Source organism: Lepidothrix coronata, unplaced genomic scaffold, assembly GCF_001604755.1.
Source record: "Lepidothrix coronata isolate B3197 unplaced genomic scaffold, Lepidothrix_coronata-1.0 Scaffold80, whole genome shotgun sequence".
Classification (NCBI taxonomy): Eukaryota; Metazoa; Chordata; class Aves; order Passeriformes; family Pipridae; genus Lepidothrix; species Lepidothrix coronata.
In genome coordinates, this window is record NW_016690260.1 from 3829235 (window position 1) to 3843176 (window position 13942).

The following is a 13942-nucleotide window of genomic DNA, read 5'->3' on the forward strand; positions in this document are numbered from 1 at the left end:
CTTTGGTGAGACTGTGGTCTCCAGTGGTCACCTGCATGTGCTGGGCAGTGTGGCTGGGCTGAGTTATTGGCTGTATAAGACAATGGGACTGCTGGCTGTGGTGGGCAAGGTTGCTCATGAGTGGAAGGTGACCAAGGGATGCCATGTGCTTTGGCACCTATTCCACTGGAAGCTCTGTTTAAGGACAAGATCAACTTTTAATTAATAATCTAATGGAAATCTAGCAGTAACATTGATTTGTAGCTGGGAATCTGATCTCATAAAGATGTGCATTACTTTATGAGATTTATGCTGTATTTAGAGGCTTTTGGGGTCTTGTAGCCATGAGTGCTCATGCTGTTGCTGTTCCTTTCGTTTGACTTGTTTTCCTGCATATTGCAGTTGGGCATCAGCTTCTTGTTCCTCTATAATGTATTTCTGTGTCAGGATAGCAAACCCACTGAATAAAGCTTAGGCATTTCTGCCTGCTAAATATTTCTGGCTTCTCTGCGATGTGAGGATTTAATGAATGAACAAATGTTACTCTTGATGAGAAAATGTAGCTTATGCCTGTGATGCAATTTCGTCTGAAGGCTGTTAGCCTTCACGGGTTAACACACCAAGGTGTGCTTGTTACTTGTATCCTTCTCAGGCTGCCTCTGGGACTGAGGCGCAGCCTGGGCGAGGGGTACATTAAAACCCACACACATCATGTGTGCGTGGGTGAGAGTCCTATTTTTAGTGCATACAAGAAGGCATTCACTGAAGGGCAGTGAAGCTGATTTTTATTTTTAGATTTTGCAATTCCTTATGTCCCTGGGATTTATGTTTTTAAAAACTGCTTTATCACCCTGCAAAATGTAGGTGAACCTTCAAGACCAGCTTTATTCTCACTATTGCCAAGATAACTTTTTTCTCGACACAGTCTGGTGTGGGATATGCTGGACAAGGTTCAGTACCAGTTCTACCAGTGCAGTTCTGGTTCACAGTGAGGTTTAGTGATGTTCTGCTTCACAAAAGCCTGTTTTTGTAAAGTCATGTCTTGGGAACCTCTCCACAGCATTTTTGGTTGGCATATGCCCTGCTCCAAGCTCAGTGTAGCTTTCCCCAGGCAGATGCTTGCATGAAGCTTGTCATAGAATCACAGAATCAGCCGGGTTGGAAAGGACCTCCGAGATCATCAAGTCCAACCCTTGATCCACTACCACCTTGGTTACTAGACCATTGTCCTTTTTATGTGTCAAAGCAAAATTTTATTTTAAATCTGGTATCAGTTTTTTAATAAATCTTGGGTCCTTTTTCAATATGCCTGTTCCCTGAACGTTCTTTTCTTTAAAACTATTAAAATAAAATAGACTTTTTTTTCCTGTTTTCAGAAAATCTGGAGAATGGACCAAATAAGTGTGAAAGGTAAGGGACTTCACAGTTTTCCAGAATGATTGCTGTTATTATGGTTTTCCTGATAGCATGTAGCTATGTAAGCTGTATGTGTAAATATTTGTTATTGCTTGAATCTAGTGCAGCTAACAGAAAAGGAACCAGCAAAGATGAAACATACTGGAAGGAGATCAACGCAGCTATGGCCCTAACGAACCTTGCCCAGGGGAAGGATAAACTGCAGGGAACTACCAGCTGCATCATTCAGAAATCATCACATATATCAGAAGTAAAGACTGTTAAAGTGCCATTAGTTCAGCAGTTTTGAGAGATGGGTCCTTTTTCTTTTTTATGTCAAATGGACATTTTCCTCACAAGATTGGTTTTCAGCAAAATCAGATTCACAGATATGAGGCAAATGTGGAAAATAGGTCCCCTTTTATAGGATGGTCAGTTAAAAAAATTAAGGTCCCTTCTGACTCAGACGTTTCCATTGTATTAAATGAAATGTTCAATTGCTTCTATAAAAGGCATGTAAATTATAAAAAAACTGTTTTTATCAAAACATTAACTTATTTTATGTTAATCAAAGTGCGCATAAGATGTTTGCATTGCTATTACAGTAAGTGCCTTGCTTTGAAAAAATAAGCTATAACGTGGGCATAGTACAACAGTGTTATGCCTCAAAATGACAATGCCATAATGCTTAAACTTTGTATATTATTCCAAGTGGGCTTAAGCAGCCGAGGGCTAAACACATTACTGCTGAAGGCCCTGGAGAGTTGTGCTTATTTGACTTGTACAAATTGATGAGTCTTAATGAAATTGTTACATCATTCTCTCTTTTTTTAATCAACAGTGTTATAAAAATTGTACAGTATGTTTTGTCAAAGTGACAATGAGGTTGTTATGCATGTTTCTTACCTGTATATGCAGTATATTAAAATACCAAAATCATTCCTTTGAAAAGTGCAATACTCTAGAACACAAAAATTTAGGAAATAAGTTAATTGTTCAGATTCTTTTGAACTTATGCACCCAGCTGTGTTGCTCATTAAAGATTTCTAGTTGAGAAGGTGTTAGCCAGACTAGCTATAAATTCAAGTCAAATTTCTATAATTTTAAAGCTTTACTAGTGACTTACTGAAATTTTGATAGAAGTAAAATTGATTTTTTCTTCTTGTACAAAACCAAATCTATAGTGCCATTTATTATTTGCAATGGAATTCGAAAATATTTCCATGGTGGAACATATTTCTTTAATGTGGTTTAAACATTTTTATTTTGTATGTACTGCATAAATGAGGACAGTTGATTGACATTTCATATTTCAGTGAGAAAAATCTGTAATATAAACTATCAACGCCCAAGGTAGAATCACAGTGGGAACTGAAATGTTGAAAAATCTCAGCGTTTAAGGCAGAAACATTTTAAGAAGATACTAAACCATGTATTAAATGTCATGTCTCTAAAGTTGACTGCTATTGAGTGTAATAACTAGCATAAAACCAGGTTTATTTTTAAATTTTATTTGGAGGTGTACAGGTTATTCTTAAAGCATATAACAATAGTCTAATGAGGTTTACAGTGCTTGAATAAACAGTGGCAAAGCCAAAACCAATTTATACTGAATCGGTTATAGAAAACTGGAAAAGAGCTGATTGTTGCTAGGATTTGGATTTTTTCCTGTGGGTATCCTGTCAGGTTTTTTCCTAGTTATCCCTTTCCTTGTTTCTCTTTTTGGTGAGCCATCAATGAACAAGATGAGACTTTAGTTCTGCTCCTGCTGAGTTTAATGGCAGAACTCCCACTTCAGTGGAAGCAGGACTATGCTAATGATGAAACTAACTTCCAAGTAGAGGCTGTTTCAGTTGCACTAAAATAGTCAAGATACATTGCAAATATCAGCCTTGGTGTGACTTCTTAGGAAACTTCCTGATGTAACATAACATTGTTGGGTTTATTTAGTGTACAATGAAAATTATTTGATATGAAAATATTTTGTACATATATATTTTTACTTTGTTTTCTAAATTGCTGATTTGCATTGACTTAAAGTGCCAAGCAAGAAATGTATGTTGTGACTGTATGAACAGTTGAAGTATATGTTTTACTGACTTGCATCATTATGTGTCTAAGATTCCATGACATTAATTTTTGATACTTTACTGGATTTTGACATAATAATGTGAGTTTATAACTAATAGCAGAGAGTTAATACTTCACTTTTGTTCATACTATTATAAGTTATTCTGGTATTAAATATTTTGTGACAATAAATTCATGGTTTTGACAAACTTTTCTGTTAGAAATATTCAGTGGTTTTTTCTGTATAAACGACAACAAAAATTGTCGTGTAAAAAGGTACTTTTGGGGACTTCTCTGAAGTAAACTGGAGAAGACAAGCCATTGTATAAACAATTTGTTAGTGGTTCTTTTTTCAAATGATCAAAGCACAAGAATAACTGTATAACACATCAAGTGGGTTTTAAATTTAAGAAATACTTGGCCTAATTTCTTGTTACCGTTTCCTTTAATTTATTTTTTTCTACTGCTGCTTTAGAGTTTTCTGAAAACACAAATTCTAATGAATTATGTGTGTCTTTTTTTAAATAAGAAAAGTCATGATCAGTGCTGAGCCAACAGCTAATGAAAACTCAATAATTATTTATGATATTGGAAAAACAAACATTATTACTATTGCTCTTCTTTGTTTCAACATATGTAACCATTTTAGTAAAATAAATAACTGCAAACAACATCTTGCTGTTTTGAATTAAATATTCATTTATCTGTCCTTAGGCATTTGCATTTCTGGACTCCTGTAATAGTCAGGGTTTCTCTATACTGAGATACAGGCACGTGATAGACAAAGGCGAAACAGAAATATTCGTTTTCTGATTAACACACCTTGTGTACGCAGTTTTGTGAAGTGGTTTAGTGCATCCCTGATGAAAACGACTGCGGCAAGGTTAGGGTAGCGACTGCTAATGACAACATGGCATGATGCTCATAAATCCTCCGCACTGGAGGAGTGCAGAGGGAAGCCCTATCTAATCACTGACCTGAGTCACTGCAGAAGGTCCATCAGTTGGGAAAGACTTTGGTCATTTAGGTTTTTGTGAGAGTACAGACTACATTTGCCTGCATTACCCTGTGTGGATACTCGGATGTGGAACCTCTGTGGAGAAGGAGATGCAATCAACCCATCCAGAAGCTCAGTGGTCATAGTAGAAAGCCAGTGCAAGTGGTCTCCTAACTTAAAATTGCTCCGCTTGCATGAGAGGGGTGATAGCTAAGGTTTGGCAGGCAGTCAGCACTTTCAGCTTTTCTTTCCTGCTGATCTGTGATCTTTGTACACTGCTGTAACATCTGTGGACATCCCAGATATCAGTGAAGATCTGGATATTCAGTTGGTATGTGAGTTCCTGAGGGAATATGTACAGCCTGACTTTTGCTGTTGGGAATGTGTAAAAGCACCCACATACTAATGATGCTGAGATACTTGGCATCTACTTTGTACCTGAGTCTGACATGAAAAAAGAACTCAATCCACTCCCATCTACTCTGTCATATCATTGGTAAGAGCTGAGGACTTGCGACCCCTTATAAACCACTGAGAGTAAGGGGAGCTCCAATTTTCTATTCAGTAGTTAGAACATACATTGAGATCAGGATTACAGTCTCCTCTTCCAGCACCATACAAAAGCTGCAACCTCTGTTGGTGGGCTAATGTATAAATATGCATGTCAAGTGAAGCAGTTCCAGCAGGGACTCTATCCCAGGACAACACACAGGCCATTTTGAGGATATTTGATAACTTGGTGGCTTAAGTTTTAACTTGGGGTTTGACAAAGGATGACAGCTAGACTTGGATGCCCACATGCAAATGCATGAAGTAACAACTGCACTATGGGCTAGAAGGAGAAGATAGGGAAAGGAGGTTCATAGAATGTCTGTACTGTGCTAGGAAGATGGATTTAGCTTTGGCTAGGGGAGAGGCTGTGTGGACTTAAACCTGTTTCTTAATTATCTCTTTACTCTGATAGATTTTGATTATGTTCTCTGGCTTTAATGAATTATATTTTTGTCTACCTAAACTATCCATCAGTGGAGATCCACAATGCTCTCAGTGAAGATCTATCAGTGAGAACCAAATGTGAGATGCTATTACAGGAAGCATCTTTGATTATAAAAATAATCATGAGCTTCTTGAATTCACTGCACTCTTAATGTTCAGAAAGTCCTTCTTTGTACCCCTGTGTCATCCCCAGCAATAGGAGAGAGTTGTGGGAATCATTCTGCATTAGTAAAAAGTAGCCCTGCACCTGAGAAAGGAATTTGTGGCTACCCTGGGGATCTCTGAAGTACCAGGGAACTGCCTTCTCTCCTGCTTCACCACAGAGAGTGAATACTGGCATGAGGAATCACTCAAAGCTGGTCAGGAAGCGTGCCAGTGGGGCACACTGTATCCTCCCTACCAAGGCACTGCCTGGTAGTGGGACTGCAGCCACCAAGCTCAGATCCTCCTTCATGAATCCTTCCAGAGACTTTCAGGTTCCATATTGCCTCTGTTTCTTTCAGTCTTGAGAAAGTCCCAAGCCATATTCCCCTGCATGGCTTTCAAAGGCTGGGAGAGATGGGTGTATCTGCTGGTGAATCCCGTGTGTGGGGCTGAAGATGAGAGTAAACATATCTAGTCATGCACCTTTCCAAAACTGCAGAAAAGCTCCTATAAATCAAGCTCCATTAGGACTATACAAGTCTTGTTCGTAATTTCTGCATTCAAAACAACTCTGAGGACCTCAGAGCAACCCTGGCAGAGCCATTTTCCCTATACTGCCACAAGAGAAAAGCAGAACAGCAAAGCTTGTCTCTGCTCCTGGGGCTGGACACTGCCCCAGATGCCCCCTTGGTGCATGGCAAAGGGAAGGGTGCAGCTGTCTTCTATCATGGTTGACCTTCTCACACATACCAACGTTTCTTGCTGTGAAACCCCACATTCTGCTTTGAAACCTCCAACACAAGTGTGCACCTACTCAGTGTGACCACGCTTTCTTAAAACTGGGCCTGTTATTTGCAGGAAAATAGAGATTTGGCATAAACTGAGAATACCAGATCCTCCAGTACTCCACAAGCAGCTATGAAGTCCAGTGGGCACCAGTTCAGTGGTCACAGTGATAGCTTTAAGCATGATAGGCCCCTGTTTTCATTCCTGTGTTACTGTGAACAAACTATGAGACTCTTGGAGAATCAGAAAGCACCTCAAAGGGTCCTTACAGACTCCTAACCTAACAAATCCAAGTACTTCTGAAGGGCCAAGTCATATTTCCATGGCCAAGTACAGACAGAAGTGCATGCCTACTCTGAGGCATCTGGACAGAAACTTGGTCTGGTTCAGAAACTGGGTAACCAAGTTTGTCGTCAAGCCTTAGCTGCTACACCAAGGTCCCCAGCAGCGCATGGACTGGTCTCAGCATGGCGTGAATATTTCTGTGCAGCTTTTGGGCCATTGCTTGTTCTATGCCTTCACTTGTTCACAATGTCCACAAATTTCTCTGTGCTTTGGTGCAGCATTTCAAAGAGGACAGCAATACAGCTTTGTGTGGCTGAGCTGTTGTGTGTAGGAGGACGTTAATAGTTGGGAGCTGCTCTGGTGAAACACCCAGCCAGCCTAGCTAGGTAGGGCAGGAAAGGGAGATGAAGCGTGATACAAAGGGCTGAATTGCATGAAAGTGTTGCATTGGCACACTGCAAGGGAGGCTACAGAAATCCAGCCTGGATGTGAGCTCCTGTTTTACAAGCTGGTTTGCCAGTACCCGGGTGTGCTTGATTCTCATTAGCAGCAGAATTGTGACCCAAACCCACAGTTTTCATAGTGCTGGGTTGCTGAGCCAGTGTTTAGGTTTGGGCCCCATCTTGAAACTCCTCTTGTTTAACAAGAAGGGAGGTGGTTGGCTAAAATACAAGTACCTTGAGGAAAAAAAAAAAAAAAAAAAAAAAAAAAAAAGGGAAAGAGACATGAATGCCTAATGCAACAGAGAAAAAAAACCCAAACCTCCTTAATGTTGCTGTTATGTCAGCTTGGGTTATTGGCAGTGGAAGTGGTTATTGGCAGCGGAAGTTAGACCTGGCTTGAGGCTAATATAACTTGTGCACCTGACTTTTTAAAAGGAGCTGAGATCTGGTTTCTTTATGGATGGGCTTTTTTTGTTCATGGTGTTGGTCCCTTTTCCAGATTTTCTTTACTTTCCTTTCATCCTGCTTTGGACTTGACTGTCCTTCTATCTTTCTTCCTGCCTGAAAAGTCTCCTGTTACATTCAGGCAGCAATGGAATCCTTCACGCCAAAGCTCATTCTTCTGGCTTTGCAGTTTCTAGGGCCATACAGGTGAAGGATACATGATTCAAACTGGTGTTCAGTGACAAAGTCTGGTATCTCCCTTCTCCCAGTCTAGGACCAGTGAACATATGAAGCTTCAGGGGTATGCAATAGAGGCTCTTCAACCAACAATCTCCACCATCTATCACTTCACTCCTAACTACTACTGCTTTTGGCTATCTTAACTCCCAAAAGGACTGTCAATTTAACCATAACTACCTAAGAACTGCCAAGTCTCATTTTATGAGCTGCTGTTGAGAGTTTAGCTATTTAAGGCTGATTTTAAGCAATTTTTATTGGTACTTTGTGGCATGTGCCTGATTTACAGTGCTGTAAATAACCACAAATTAGGGACATTTCTTTCTTTACAGTAAAGACACATTATCTTGAGCATAAGAAAGATCGTTGGTGAAGAATTGGAGTGCAGGTCCTTTTCTGCTACAGGCTTCCTGTGTGAGCCCAGGCAAGCCTCATCCTGAGTTTAGTCTAAGCAGAAAAGCTGACTCTTCATTGGAGATGCTCTAAACACCAGGGAATATGGGATGGGAGTCCCATCTTGAGATGTCCCTCACTGTCTCACCCTGCTGCTATGATAGGAGATAGAAGTGCAGTTTTGTAAGTGGCACACTCAGTTTGATGCACTTAAGGAACTGTAGGTATCTGATGTTAAGTATAATTTAAAATTTCATCTCGGTCATGTGTCCCAGAGCAGGTATCACCTTCTGCAGCACTTCCACCTCTTCACTGACTGCAGCAGGAGAATGAGCTACTGAGACCAGATGTCCAAATCTGACACAGGTAAAGTTGAGGAAGAGAAACCACACTCTCAAGAAACAAGCCATTAGGACCAAAACCACAAAGAGATTTAGTGCACTCAGACCTCCACTACCTGCCTTCATTTGCAACATCAACTGAGGAGCACACTGAAGCACATAGGAAGCATGAAATGTGTCTTTAAGAAAGACTTCTTGCTGTCCAGGAATTTGCGGATGTACATGTTCAGGCATAAGATAAGGTGTTTCATTACCCTGTGACTTGAGAATGTTCAGCAAAGCTGCCTGACCTTCCTCATACTAACGGGTGTGAGGAAGAGAATCTTCACTCTAAGGGGTTTTAAGCTCCTTCCTTGCACCTTTTAAAGAATTTTTCTACCAGGCCTGAAAACTGGAAAGAATGTGCTCTTCACAATCAGAAGAAATCCAGAAGTGATGCAGCACAAGACAGCCCCGCCCTGTGCTGTCCTGTTGAGAAAGGACCAGCAAACAAAAGGCACCACGCTGGGGTCTTCAGTGCCTTCACTGGACTGCACAGATGGGCTCCTCTTCAATGGTAGATTTCCTATTCCTGTTTGCTCTCTTCACATACAGAGAAAAATTCTATTCATAGGAAGGAGTGAGAGTGTATAACTGAAGTACATGCTTTGGGCAGCCCTTAAAATGGGAATCTTAACTTTGGGAATCTTGTGAAATGGCCACAAAATATGTGACCGGATTTTGAAATGTTCCAAGTGCTCAGTGGCAGCCAGTGTAGTCATGAAAAATGGTCAGCAGTATTTCAGCTAGGTCTTTGTGAATTAGATGCCAGGTCAGCAAACCGGAAACATTTTGTGGAACAGGACAACTGTGTTTAATTTCTTTGGATTTCTTTTAAGAAAGTTTGGAGATGATCAAATCCCCAATTCTTTTTTTTTTTTTTAATGAAGTAGTCTAGTTTTTTCAGATTTACTTTTGTTGTCCTAAAATGTAAGATAATTATAGTAAAAAAGATTGACATCAACACCAAAATAGAAATCATTGAAACTTACTAAAATATTGAGGTTTCCAAATTGTGTTTACTGACTTTTTAAAAATGTCCTTTTGGCTATTTATATTAATTTGTTTATATATTAATATAACCCATTTTAAAACAACAGAAAAGGGTTTTACCATCTCAAAAATATGTATAGGATGGGAAAATACACCCTCCAGAGTTACATGGAAGAACTTTTAATGCTCAGTGTCTTGAAAATAAGAGCACTTTTGCATGGTGACCTGTGGATATAAAAGTCTGTATCTCAGTACTTCATTTTGAGAGTACTAGTTTTATGCTGAATCATTTCAGCAAGCACAATGCTGCTTTTGCTGTGGGTCACTTTTGTATCAGTGTACTGTTGCCTTCAAAAAACATCAGGTTTAAGAGAAACTGTGAGACTTTTGCTGCAGTCTGGGATATTGAAATGAATTTGCATTCAGACAGAAAATTAAGATAGTGAGCACAGCATTTATAGTACTTCCCAACCTTGGAGAGCAGACACCCACTGTGGTAATGGAAGAACCCATGTGATGTTCATGCATGTTGATTACAAATAATAGAGAAAGCGAGAGAAAGCAAGGGTATCAGACTGAAGAAGGCATCCCCATCTCCTAAAAAGAGATTGCAACAGGAATAATAAATGTATTTCTTGGTAAGCAGTGTAATAGCAACCAGAAAACTCAAGAGCTCTCCAAGATTTGCACCAACCTTTCACTGGCAGTGAAACCACAGGCAAAAAAAGTGAGGAAAAAAACCCCAACAGATAGCCAACAGTGTCTCACAATGCTTCAAGGTGTAGAGCAAAGAAAATCTTAGTCAATTCAAGTCTCTTAAACCCCTGACTACAGTCCTTAAGCTGACATCTGCTGAGAAGGGTGTCTATAGGTGGACAGCAGAAAGGTCTTCTTGAGAGCAGCCTGCCCAGACTGGCATAACCCCATCAGGCCATGCCCAGGGCCAAATTGGAAGAGACTCAGTTGGAAAGTCTGATGCTTTTGTCACTTAGAAGTATGTGAAGTGTTACACAGTTAGAAGTCATATTTATCCACCTTCTTTCACCTTTTTATTTAAAAGCTTTTCCTTTATGGTCTGAGTTCCTGGAAGACCACATTTCTCTTACTGCTATCTCAAACAAGGCTACTTGCAACGTGTTTACTGTGAAAACAGCTATATAGGCATTGCTGTATAATGCAGTCAATATCAAACATCTTCTAAGAAGTATCAATCAGATTCCCCTTCAGGAACAAAAATACAAGAAGGTTGCAGTCTTTTTGAGATTTCCTAATGGGCAGCTGGGGTGGGAACTCTATACCCAATTTATAACATCAAATATTCCCTATATCTGTTTCACAAGGACATGTACCAGCATGAGAGTGGGATTTGGTAGAACCTGGATTTACAACTAGAAATTAAATACAGGCATGTGGAAACATTATTATGTAAACTAATCTTGAGTTACTTCTTACTGCATTCCCTTAACAGCAACAAAATAGTAGCATGGAAACCGAAGGCCAAGTGTAATTTTTTTTGCCTGTTCTATGAGAATGAAAAGAAAACCAGTCCCATGTAGAACCAGGAGGAGTCATCATTTTTTCATCTGTGAAGTCTTAAATGTCACAGCCCCTGGCCTGAATTCTGCTTTCATCAAAACCAATGGAACTTTGATACTGGTTTCCACTTGAGCATGAAAGATCCCAGAGACTCCATTTTTCACCTTTTACTGAGAATTCTGGCAAAGTACTTCTATGTCTTGCTTTCAGTAGTTTGTTTTGATAGCTTCCATTGCTCAAGGAGGAACTATACTTCAGAGAAGCTGCAGCTCAGAAACACACTGAGCCCTCGGGTGCTGGTGATTCAGCATCACTCTAGCCTGAGGCACTGCTGCACTGACCCAGACAGGAGGGCAAAGTGCTCTAAGATGCAGCCACATCACCTTCATCTGTGTTTCACCGATTTCTTCAGTCCCTGCAGATCAACCAGGAAACCACCAGAACAAACATTGAAGGCTCACCTGTGCCCTGATCCTGGCCACAACTTCTTCACAATAGTGGGGCAGTAAGAGACAGCTGCTCTTGATCCTGTAGGGCAGGATAAACAGCCCTATATCTGGCTGTTTGCACTATGCTAGGGTGTCATTTGATCCTCCAAAACATGTGCTGCCCATCCATATGAGGGACAAACTGGCAAAGTCCAGACAGTTGGCTGACATCTCAAGGATCTGCAGGAACAGTCAAGCTGTGCATAAGACAAGAAGGTATGGAAAGTAACAGTCAACATGGACTTCTTATAAAGAAATCATATAAATCAATTTGATTTCCTTCTGTGACAGTAGAGCAAACCGCGTGTGTGGAAGATTCGCAGTAGATCAGACAGCTACTGGGACTCAGGCTTTTGGCAACATCTTATATGACTATCTTATAAATAAGCAGAGGAAATATCATGGAGCTGAAATTGCCATTGAGAGTGTATAAAACAAGTGGAAAACTCAGAGAAGTTATTAGGCATTCATCGTCAAAATGGAAGTATACATCAAGGACTTCCACTGAGGTCTGTCCTTGGTGGCTTGTGTTCGGTATTTTCATCAATAGCTTGTCTGAAGAAATAAAGTAAAGGTTCCTCAGCTGTACCATATGTGCTGTTAGCTTCATACAACCAATTCCTACAGGGCATATAGCCTGGAAAAGGCCTCTGGCTGCTGCTGCTGGGGCATGCTCCCCCTCTCCACTGTTCTCCATGGTGGTCTTGAGCAGGAAAAAGCAGAGCTCTTGCATTGTAGAATCCTGTTACATTTTTTGTTGTCAACTTGGTGTTCTTTGTAAGTATTTCAGAGGCCAGGGTTAGAATTCAAAGTTACCTTGATACATTGGAGAAATGGCCTGAAAAATAACAGAATTCATCCACTGTATTGCAAGGACCTGTGAACAAAAGGGATGGACTGCACAGGGCATGGTGAGGGTAGCTGGGAGTTCTGCAGAAGATGAAGACTGATCACAAGGTGAAGATGATCCAAAACCATTCTGTTATTGAGAAAAAAGAAATTACACACTGGGTCGTATGTGTAGGTGTTGTACTATATGAAATGGAAGTGAATGTCTCCTGCTCGGTTGAGCTTTGTTGGGGTCGCAGTTACAAGAGATAAGGACCAACCTAGCTGGCACCCAGTTATTAGATTAGGAGCAAACATGTTCTGGAAGGGAAAACTGATTGATCTGGAGTTATTAAGTGTAGTAAAGGTAATGATCTTCAGGTATATGTGGTCAGCAGAGCCACAAAGAGAATAATCTGTTCTTTGTACCATAGTACAGTTGAGTAATAATGGGTTTTAATTGCAGCAAAGGAGGTAATAGGTGAGTTCCTGGGTAGAACATGCCAACAGAAGGGGGATCAGATAGGGAAGTACTGGAATACATTATCTGTGTGGGTGGCAGACTTTCCCTCATTGAAGCCCTTTTTAAGAACAAGTTAGAGACATATTCATCAGGAATTAAATAGGGGTAATTGATCCTACTTTGAGGCAGGATGGCCTCTCGAGGTCGCCTCTCCACCCTGATTTTCCATTTCAGCAGTCTGCCTTATAAACATGCCATGAAGGTCTGTTGCTCAATAGATGGTTAAAAGAGTGAATAGCAGCTGGTTTATTCCTCTGGTTTTGTGAGGTGTGTTTACATTCCAGGCCTAAGAGTGAAGGGGAAGGACAGTGAGTTCTGATCCCACCAGGCAGCCAGCAAAGGAGACCGGGCAGGCATCCATCGGACGCTGTTTAACTTTCACAGCCTTTCAGAGTCTAACATAAAGGACAAAGGTGGCTCCCAGATGGAAGACAACAGACTTGAAAAATGTGGAAGCTGACAGAGAGGGATGTACATTTAACATGAAAGTCCAAATTGTCAGAAGAAAAAAGCAAGGAAATTTCCAGCTAGGTGCAATGGAACAGCTCCTGAAGGATCTGTAAGTGCTTTTGGCCTCCATAGAAAATACTTGGGCAGAAACCCTCCAGAAGGTATGTTTGTTTTGAGCAGAATCTGGAGTTCCTGCACAGAGCTTTCTGAAGGCTGTGTTGCAGGATTAGGCCATGTTCCCTCTACTCAATGTCATGGGAGACTGAATGTTTTCACTGTTTTCTGGAGCCTGACACAGGCAGACAGACCACAAAGAAAAACACGGGAACAGATCCTATAAGCTGCTTCACATAACACTTGCTCCAGAGCATCTGGTGAATGTTGAGGAATTCTAGTTTCACAAAAGATGCCAATAGGGGAAGAAATTATTTCACAGTTTGCCTCAAGCTTCAGAAGGGGTTGCTGAACATGTTACCTGACACCCTTTTGACAGGCTGCTTTGCGGTCACTGCTGCTAACTAACAGGAAAACAAATGCCTGTCGTCTGAGCAGGGATTCACACTCCACGCCACAAA

At 40.7% G+C, this 13942-nt stretch overlaps 1 protein-coding gene across 1 annotated transcript in view; it reads left to right on the forward strand.

Moving 5' to 3' along the window:
- The window catches only part of MKX (mohawk homeobox), a 48853-nt gene extending 44742 nt beyond the window's left edge, over positions 1-4111 (forward strand). The window contains exons 6-7 of the mRNA XM_017820186.1: positions 1356-1389; positions 1498-4111. Coding sequence (XP_017675675.1) covers positions 1356-1389; positions 1498-1684 — 221 coding nt within the window. The 3' untranslated portion in view covers positions 1685-4111. The remainder of the gene's footprint in view (positions 1-1355; positions 1390-1497) is intronic.
- The last annotated feature ends 9831 nt before the right edge of the window (positions 4112-13942 follow it).